The sequence below is a fragment of the Dryobates pubescens genome, chromosome 36 (assembly GCF_014839835.1).
Source record: "Dryobates pubescens isolate bDryPub1 chromosome 36, bDryPub1.pri, whole genome shotgun sequence".
In the NCBI taxonomy this organism is placed as follows: Eukaryota; Metazoa; Chordata; class Aves; order Piciformes; family Picidae; genus Dryobates; species Dryobates pubescens.
The window spans coordinates 1,239,816-1,249,479 of record NC_071647.1 but is presented as its reverse complement, the minus strand read 5'-3'; the positions used below and the strand labels follow the sequence as shown (position 1 = coordinate 1,249,479).

Genomic DNA, 9,664 nt, shown 5'->3' with positions numbered 1-9,664 from the left:
AATGATTAATAATCACAATAATATAAACCCCGGCTAAATAAATAAGAAATAGTAAGAAGGAATGAGCTAACTAACAGATAAGGACAAATGAACGAACTAACTGCTAGTAAGAATTTAAGGAAAAGGGGAAATCCTCCCAAAAAAGCACTTTGTCCCCACGGGGCGCAGGGACCCGCCGCCGGGGCCGGGTCCCCATATTGCACCAAAGCCCACGGCGGAGCCCTCGGGGGCCGGTCCGCGGGTGTGTGTTTGTGTGTGTGTGTGTGTCCCCCCATCCCGTGTGTGTCCCCCCCGTCTCCCCGCGCCTCGGGGATGGGTAGGGGGGGAGGGGGGTCCGAGGGTGGGGGTGGCGATGATGGGGGGAGGGTAAGGGGGGGTCAGTTGTGGAAGAAGGCGTTGAGCTCCTCGTACATGGGGCCCCGCTCATGCGGGAGGTGCATGTCGTAGGGGAAGATGTTCTCGGAGTGGACCCCCCCGCGTACCCCCGCCGAGCCGAAGACCAGGTTGTGGCCGGTGGGGCGGGAACCGGGCAGCGCCGAGTAGTGCATAGAGTAGTGGTAGCTTTTGTCGTGGTCGGGGGAAGAAGAGTCCTGCTTGAGGGAGAAGTTGCCGTTGATGCAGAGGGGGGGGCTGAGCCCCCCGTCGTACTCCGAGCTGTTGTAATCGGGGGAGGCGTTGCCGTAGATGCTCTCGTAGGCGGACGAGCAGTAGCTGTGTGTCCTCAACCCGTGGGCACCGGGCCCGGCGGCGGGTGGGCACTGCGCCGCGGCCAGCCGCGAGCAGGGGTACGGGTAAGGGTGAACGGCGAAGGAAGCGTTGGGACCGTGAAAACGGCCCCCTTCTTGGCCTTGCTCCGTGAGGAAATTGCGGGAATTGAGCTGGAGGCAACCGGCCACCAGGTTGGTGGTGGGCTGCGAGAGCCCCTTGCACAGAGTCTGCACGTAGGAGACCAGGTCGGGCCGCTTGCCCGAGCGCAGGATCTCGGAGAGAGCCCAGATGTAGTTCTTGGCCAAGCGAAGGGTCTCGATTTTGGAGAGCTTTTGGGTTTTGGAGTAACAAGGAACCACTTTGCGCAGGTTGTCCAGGGCCGCGTTCAGGTCGTGCATTCGGTTCCGCTCCCGGGCGTTCGCCTTCTGCCGCCGCAGCTTGGACCGTTCCAGCCGCGCCTTGGTCATCTTGCGTTTTTTGGGACCCCGCTTCTTGGGTCGTTCACCCTCCGCTTCCTCCAGGCCTTCCTCCTCCTCCTCCTCCTCCTCCTCGTCCCCTCCTAACTCCCCTTCCTCTTTGCTTTCCCCCAGCGACCCCTCGGGCGGTTCCTCGGGGGGGGCGCAGCCCTTCCCTGCCCGTTCTTCCTTCTCGCTCCGCGCATCCTCCTCGCACTCCTCGGCCCAACCGGCGAATTTCGGGACCTCGGGGACCAGGCTGGGCTCGCTGAAAAGTCGCGTCAACATGGTGGCTGCAGCGGGGGGCAAAGAGCCAGGCGTTACCGGCGGCCCCGCCGCGCCTCCCCCCCTCCAACCCCCTCCCCAGCACCACCCCGGGGAGCGGCTCCGCGGCACCGAGGCCGCCGAAAACGAATTGAGCGCGGAGCCGCCCGCTGCCGCTGCCCGTCCCGGTTACCCGACCCCGGTGGCACCGGAGCTCCCTCGGGGCGCGGCGATGACCCCCCGACCCCCACATCCCCCCACCCCCAGGCTTTCCGCTGCCGCCGCCGCCCGTGTCCCGCTGCCCAGTACCGATTTCCTCCCGTGTTTCCCTCCACCGGTCCGGTCGGTACCTCCCGCCTTCCTTCCCCGGTGCCCCGCGGGCCGGGCCCAGTGCCTCCGGCCGCTCTTTGACGCCTTCAACTTTTCCCCGCCGCGGGCAGGGAGCGGCCCCGGCCGCGGCTGTGTCACCGCCGTCCCGGGGCTGGAGGGGCTGAGGCGCGGCCGCCCCCCCCACCGCCGTACCCCCTCCAGCCCCGGTCGGCCCCTCCCGGGCCCCCACTTCTCCACCCCGGTTTTTCGCTCCCACAGCCGCCAGTGAGGGGCCCATAAAATGCGGCGGCATCGAACGGCGGCGCGGCGGGGGGCGGCGGGGGGCGACGGGGGCGGCCGCGGCCGGGGACCCCTCCGGGGGAGCGCGGGGGTGTCAGGCGGCGGCGCTACCGGGGTCACCCCCGGGGTCGGGCGGTGCCGGTGGGACCGGGGCGGGGGGCACCGCCCGGGGCGGGGACCGAGGGCGCTGGAGGGGAGCAGAGAGGCGGCTCCGCCGGGTCAGGGTCCCCGGGGGCGGCGGCGCGGCGGCTTCGCGTTGATTTCGTTGATGCCGCTCGGCCGGTGCTGCCCGCTCCGTCCCACCGGGATCGCGCAGCCCTGGGGACGCGCCCAGCCGGGGAGGTGTCGGGGGAACGAAACCCCCAACACCACCTTCCCCCCCCGCCCCCGCTTCCATAACCCCTATAACCCCCAAGGGAGGGAGGTGTCTCCGAGTGGGGATTAGGGAAACCCCATCGGTGGTGCCGACGGGGAGCGGGAGAACTGAGGGCCGAGGGGAGAAGGAAAGCTGGGGTTGGGTGGGTGAGGCGGGGAGGGGGTGAAGGGGGGGGGGGGGAAAGGGCGAGACGTGGCGGAGAAACAAAATCAACATGGAAGTTGCCTTTTCTCCATTCAAGTTTCCACCGCTGCCCTCCCAACCCTCCACTTCTTACATAACTCACCTTCGGGCGGACCGCAGGAATTCCTATTTCATTGTTCCCAGCATCTTCTGGGACTGGGACGTGGCTCCTTGAGGTGCTCCAGCCTCCTGCAGTCCTCTATCCAAAAGGAGGCGAGAGTGGCATCTCTACCCAGCAAAGGGGGTACCAGCTCTGCTGCCAGTGCCATATGGTTGGCACGTCATGCGCGAGAGCTATCACATGAGAGCTAATGATTGACATGCGCTTGCATTCAGGGAGATTTGTCTCTCTGGGGAAGGAGGACTCGCCATCTGTCACTCTGTACTCAAAAAAAAAAAAAAAAAAAGGAAAAAGAAAAAAAAAGAAAAAGAGAAAAAAAAAAAAGAGGAGAAAAAAAAAACCAACACCACAAAAAAAAAAAAAAAGAAAACCTAACAATCCCCCCCCCCGAAAGAAAAAAAAAAAGCTTCTTCCAAATCTCCAGCTCTGCCTACACGCCGCAAAATGGGACCCGGGCGAGATGCGAGGCGATGGCGGGGCCGGGGCTGAACAATGGAGCCACAGCCACAGGGTGGTGGTGAAGGGAACTCGGCCATCCCGCCCGGGCCCGGCGTGGCACCGGGGCGAAGGCAGGGAAACGCCGTAGGGACCCCGGGCTGGGAGCTGGCATCTGCGGCTCGCCGCAAAAGACCGCGGCGGAGGCTCGCCCCGGGTCCGTCCCCACCCTCGGCTGCCAGCCGAGAGGGGATGGCGGCGGCGCCGAGGGCCTGGAGCGGGCTGGGGGGTTGTGGTCGAGCAGGGCCCGGGGAGGTGGCGGTGCCCGGGTTGGTCGTGCCGGCGTGGGCAGGGGGCTGTGGGTGTGGGCAGGGGTGGTAGCTGCAGGGCCGTGAGTCCCCCACGCGGGTGGCACACGGCCCCCTCCGCCTGCCCACACCACCCCAAAGCCTCCGCTGGCACCCCCGTGGCCACGCAGCAGTGCCAGGCTGGCTCTGCGGCCCTGTGGCACAGCGTGCTGTGAGCAGACACTGCCAGCCCCGGGTACACTCCTGCGGGCACAGCCCCCCTGCACCCACACCTCCTGCACACGATGCCCAAACACCCCGCGGCTGAAGGTGCCATGGTGGTGATGGCACAGGCCCGGCCGTGCCACAGTGACACCGGCAAGGCCTTTGTCTGCCAGGCTCTTCCTCACCAGCCGTAGCCCTGTGCCCAGGCCTGGCAGCACTTTGTCACACCCCAGCCTCCAAATCTGTCCCCACCGCGCTGCATGTGCAGCCAGGAGCCCCTGCTGCCATTTCCCTCCCTCCCGCATGCTGGAGGTGGGCACTGGTGGCAGCGGTGAGCCTCTACCGGGCACGCTGTGCCCCTGGGAGCCGGATCCCAGCACCCTGTGCCCCGCTCCGGGCTGCAGCCCCCGTGCCGAGCCACAGGACGGTCCCCGTGGCCTGGGTCCTCTCTGCCCCAGCAGCCCGGGGGCATGCCCGGGTCAAGGGGCACAAGGAGGGGAAGGGGCAGCAGGTGACAGGTGCCACGCACTGGCACGTGCCCCCCGTGCACCACAGACACGCACGGGGGGGGGGGGGGGCACGGCCGCGGAGCGGGCACGGCAGGGACACGGTGGCAGCGGTGGCCGGGGCTGTGCCCACAGGCAGACAAAGGGTTGGCCGTGCCCAGGTCTGTGCCAGCGGCGTCGCCCGCTCCCACGGTGCAGGTGCCGGGGGCTGGCACGTGACCGAGGGGCCCCCACCGGTGACGAGAGACCCCCCCCTCAAATCCCCCCCCCCTCCCGCACGCTGCCGCCGCCGAACCCTCCGACTGTCACTCACGGCTGCGGCCGAGCAGATGGCACCTGGGCTGGGGCCGGCCCGCGGGGAGGCAGGGCCCACTCCAACCGTGCCAGCGCCGGTGCCACGCCGGGGCACTGATTCCTGGGCAGGCTCCCGGCACACCGCAGCCCTCCCTCGCAGCACCGTTCAGCTCCTTCTGGTGTTGCCATCTTCATTTTGCAGGCGGGGGCCGGGCCGGGCATCGACGTGCCCTGAGAGACCACCCGTGGCAGGCTGGTGCTGCCCATTCCTGCCAGCTCTGGGTAAGTCCCCACTCCACCGCCCACGGTTCTTATGCCAGGGGACCCCCTCCTCCCCCAGGTGAGTGCCCACAGCCCCACTCCAGCCTGGCAGCACCGCTGATATCGGGGTGGCAAAGCTGGTGGTGCCCCAGCCCTGGGCTCGCAGCCCAGCTGGGGGGGAACTGAAGGTGCTGGAGGGGGAGGAGATGCCAGGGCGTGAGCGGGCAGGCGGCCCCGGGAGGGGGCAGCGATGGGGACAGGGCACAGCCGCGAGCCCTTGGCCCGGTGCTTGGTTCCAGCCTAATTAGCAGCCGGCGAGCGGCAGGGTGGGCGCTGGCGTGAGCCTCATCAGCATTCACAGCGCTTGGAGGGAGAAGAAAGTGGAGACATGAAACGGGGAGAGGAGATGAAAGGGGAGCAGCGAGATGAAAACCCAAACCGCTGCATTGTGCCGGGGCCGGGGCGGTGCCAGGGGCCCTCAGCCGGCCTGTGCCAGGGACGTGACCCCGCGGTACAGGCAGCAGGAGGCACCCCGGTGCCATCCCTGGGCTGTGACCTCCACCATGGCACAGGGCAGAGCAGGGAAGGGGCAACCCCAGACTGGTCCCCAGGTGTCTTCGTGTGGGGGTGGCTTCAGCATCCTGGCATGGAGGCTATGCCAGAAGGATCTGGCTCTGGGGAGCAGAATTCCTCCCTGGGGAGCAGGATCTGGCCCTGGGGAGCAGGATCTGACCCTGGAAAGCTGGATTCCTTCCCGAGGAGCAGGATCCAGCCCTGGGGAGCAGGATTCCTCCCTGAGGAGCAGGATTGAGCCCTAGGGAGCAGAATCTGGCCCTGGGGAGCAGGAGCTTCCCTGTGCAACAGGAGGAGGTGAGGTTGGGGTGAACCCAGGCCTGGGCACAGCGGGGGGCACCACGGTGGGGAGCAGGGGCAGGGCTGGGTGCTGGTGCTGTGGCTGAAGAGGCTGGGCTGGGGTGATTTGTCCTGCCCCAGGAGTTTGGGGCTGGGGGAGCTGGGCACAGCGACCCCGGGGTCCTGGTTCCCAAGCTGCTGCTGGTCCTTGGGTGCAGGGAGTGGCATTCCTGGCACTGCCACCTCCAGTCCCTGGCCACCCCAGCTGGGACACCTGGGGTCTTGCTGCCTGGCAGGCACCGGGGGGTGCCTGGCTGCTGCAAGGACCTCTCCCATCCGCCAAAATTCATCCTCCCTGTCCCTTCCCTTTCCCCTCCAGCAGGAAGGTGATGAGGACCCTGCCCACAGATGTCCCGGAGGTAGGTGCTGGGGGACACACGTGGCACCGGGAGTGGCACAGAAGTGGCTCAACACTGGCAGAGAGGAAGGTGGGAACTGGGTGCAGGGTGGTGCCAGGACCCGGCTGGGAGCCAGCTGGGCCCAGGGCAGCTCCCTGGGGCCACACTCGAGCTGCATTTGCCTGGCCTCAGCCGGCTGCTGCATCCTCAGCGCGGCGCCCGAGCTTGGCACCGCGGCCCCCGCGAAGACCACCACGTCCCTCCCCGCCGCGGGACTGGGGGACACCCAGCGGGGCCCCTCTTGCTGTTGGGGTCCCCTTTATCCTCTCAACAGGGCCAAGCCACGCAGGGCCGGAGCGGAGGAACCGGCTCGGGCATCTCCCTGCGAGCGGCGGTGGGGGGAGGCGGGGGCTGCGCTGCCAGATGGAGCCGGCTCGGAGCTGCAATATTTCTGGGAGGTGAAGGCTGGGCAGAGATGGATGCGCCAAGGCGGCGAAGCCACCGCCGGGAATGTCACGGCGGCAGCAGGGGGAGCTCAGCCCGGCCCTGTCCCCGGCCCTGTCCCCGCTGCCTTCGGGCTCTCCCTCGTGGGACCCATCCCTGGGCATCTGCCAGCCGCTGGGTGAGCAGGGCCCCAGCTGCGGCTGGGGGGCGTCTGGGGGTGTCCCGCCTGTCCCTCTGTCCCCAGACATCCTTGCAGTGGGTCGTGGGGGGCGTTGGGGCGATGGGAGGAGGACGCTGATGGTGGAGGGAAACTGAGGCAGGGAGGGAGGAAGGGAAGGTCCTGACTCTGCTGGGATGGGGGAGGGTTGAAGGATCCTCTCTTCCCCTGCTGGGGGAGGACAGGGTGATGATGGTGGTGCTGGTGCCAGGCGAAGCCCCCCAGTGCCACGGGGTGGCTGCTCCACCAGGATCCTGCCCCTGGAGCAAGCCAGACCCCCCCGCCCGGCCCCCCTGCCCACGGGCCAGGGACTCCTCAAGCCGTGTTTGAGACCCTGGCTGGTGATTAGGGCAACGAGGCCCTGGGAACTGGCCAGCGAGGGTCTGCTGGAGCCATGGCTGTGCTTGGGGCTGCGGATGCAGGGTGCTGAGGAGGGGCACAGGGCACCCTAGGAGACTTTTTGTGTCACCCTAGGGGACGTCTGTGCCACCCCAGGGGACTTTCGTGTCCATCCCCATGCCCTTTTGTCACCCAACACTCACTGGATTTGCCCTTGCTAGGGGTCAGATGCTCTTGGGGGGTGGGGGAGGGGTTGGGCCAAGAGGACCCCAACCTGGGATCTAGGACTGGAGGGCTCTGCCATTGTGTCACCAGCTGGCAGCTGGTGAGGTGCCAAGGCCACCTGGGGGAGGTCAGAGTGGGCCACAGCATCACAACCACTGGACTGTGCAGGAGCAGACAGGAGACCCCCCGCAGCCACCCTCCCCCCCGTGGCTGGGTCTGGGAGGGGGCACAAGGTGCCAGCGCACAGCTCGGCGGTGGCACCGGCGTGGGCACGGCACGGCGCGGCTGAACGAGCACTGCTGGCACGGCCCCTGCGCCCCCCCCCGCGGCAGATGGCATCCGCTTGGGCCCGTTTCAGGGCACCGTGGTGGGGGGGATGTGGGGTGGGGGGGGGGGCTGCCTGCAGCCATGGCCCCTCCATCACCACCCCTGTGCCCCTCAGGTGTCCCCAAACCAGGGCGGAGGTGGCTGGTGGCCCTCCCAGACATGCCCTGAGTGGCTCTGGGCGGGGGGGGGGTGGGCACAGGGACCAGGGGTGAGGGGGGGACTGGGGTGGCACCAGGGACAAAGAGGAAGGGCTGGATGTGAGGCTGGGGGTGCCAGCCCCCCACCTTGCGGTACTCCAGCTGGGTGCACCGCCATGAGGCTCACCTGTGCCAGCCAAGCCCAGGGCACTCTGCTGGGGGGGGTCCTCACCCCTACCTTGGGGGTGCCCTGGGGACCACCGGGGAGCCCCATCCCACGTTCCAGATGGCTTTGGGGAGCAGCCCTCCTACCCCAACACCCATCAAGGCAGGATGGCGGGCTGGGGGGGGGGGGGGCCTGGCACGGAATGGATTTGGGGAGGGAGGGGGCAGTCTCCATGGCGACAGGGCGCCGATGACGACAGTCGCCATGGCGAGGCTGCGTGGCCCGGCCCGTTGCCATGGCGACGCGCCTGGCACTGCCAGTCGCCATGGAGATGGCCAAGGGATGGAGAGCGGTGCCCGTGATGGGGACCCAGGGCCGGGCCAAGGCTTGAGGGTGGCATCTTCGGTGGGCAAAGCAAAGCAAGGCAAAGCTCAGCTCAGCTCAGCTCAGCTCAGCTCCCCCTTCAACCACCACCCATGCGTGGCACCTCCCAGCTTCCCCCTAGCGTGGCACAAGGGGGAGGGGAGGGCCGGCGTGGCCTGGCACCGCGGCGTGCCCACCGTCACCGTCACCACCCGGGTGCCATCCTGCCTCGGTTTTGTGCGTGTGTGTGTGTGTGTGTGAGTGTGGTGCGTGTGGCACACGAGGCTTTTCCACTCCAGTTCACACTACCATCTGACAAGCCCCAACTTCTCATTTTCAGAGTAATCACTCCACTGCACTAATTGCACATGCAAATATGCAAATTCGTATTAATTAATTACTATACTAATTAGTTCTGTGGTATTTGCGAGTAATAAATCATTCGGAGGGGAGCGGGAAGCTGGGACCTGGCCCATTTACACTCGGCATAAAAATTTAATAGGCACCAGGGCTGAGCCGGGACAGCCGCCGTGCGCCGCCCTTAAAGGCACAGAGCTCGGCCCGGCACGGCCCGGCACGGCCCGGCACGGCCCGCGCTGCCTGGCCTCGGTGGGCAGCGTTAAACTGCCCCCCACCCCCCCGGCCGGTGAGGGTTAGGGGGAGAGGGAAAGGCAGGGAGAAGGGGAAAGGAGGGATAGAGGTGGTGGGGAGGAAGGGTAAGGGGTGGCATGGGGGTGGTGTGCCCGGTGGTGGGGGTTCTGTGCCCGGTGGGGAGGGTCGTGTGCCCGGTGGTGGGGGTCGTGTGCCTGGTGGCGGGGGTTGTGTGACTGGTGGGGGAATTCTGTGCCCAGTGTGGGGGGGTTCTGTGCCTGGTGGCAGAGGTTTTGTGCCCAGTTGTGGGGGTTGTGTGACCGGTGGGGGGTCCTGTGCCCGGGGTTTCTCTGCCCAGTGGTGAGGGTTCTGTGCCCAGTGGGTTTGGTAGTCTTGGCTGTGTCACCCTAGGGAAACTGAGGCAGGGAAGGAGGTGCCCGCTCCAGTGGTATGGGGAGGGTCCCAAGGCTGTGGGTATCAATATGGGGAAGGGGGCATCAGACCCAGCTGCTGCTCCAGATCCTACTGGCCCCTGCCAGCACCATGGCTATGCTGGTGCCATGGCCATGCCAGGACCACAACCACACCAGCAATTTGACCATGCTGGTACTGTGACCAAGCTGGCACTGTGATTGTGCTGGTACCATGGCTGTGCTGGTACCATGGACATGCCAGCACCATGACCATGCTGGTACTGTCACCAAGCTGGCATCATGACCACGTCAGCAATCTGACCATGCTGGTTAGCACGACCAAGCTGGCACTGTGACCACGCTGGTACCATGGCTATGCTGGTACCATGGCTATACTGGTGCCATGGCCGTGCCAGCACCATGGCCAAGCCACACCAGTGCTATGACCATGCTGGTACCATGACCAAG

The 9,664-nt window shown here is 66.7% G+C and overlaps 1 protein-coding gene across 1 annotated transcript; it reads right to left on the bottom strand.

The window, feature by feature from the left end:
- Positions 1-289: 289 nt before the first annotated feature.
- On the bottom strand, positions 290-2,893 carry NEUROD2 (neuronal differentiation 2). The gene is made up of 2 exons (XM_009903104.2): positions 2,699-2,893; positions 290-1,456 (listed from the first exon to the last, which is right to left on the bottom strand). The coding sequence occupies exon 2, from the start codon at positions 1,449-1,451 to the stop codon at positions 378-380; it is 1,074 nt and encodes a 357-aa protein (XP_009901406.2). The 5' UTR covers positions 1,452-1,456; positions 2,699-2,893; the 3' UTR covers positions 290-377.
- Positions 2,894-9,664: the final 6,771 nt, after the last annotated feature.

Bases quoted from the DNA above. Each gene is read 5' to 3' on its own strand.
- NEUROD2 (XM_009903104.2), bottom strand. From the start codon at position 1,451: ATGTTGACGCGACTTTTCAGCGAGCCCAGCCTGGTCCCCGAGGTCCCG.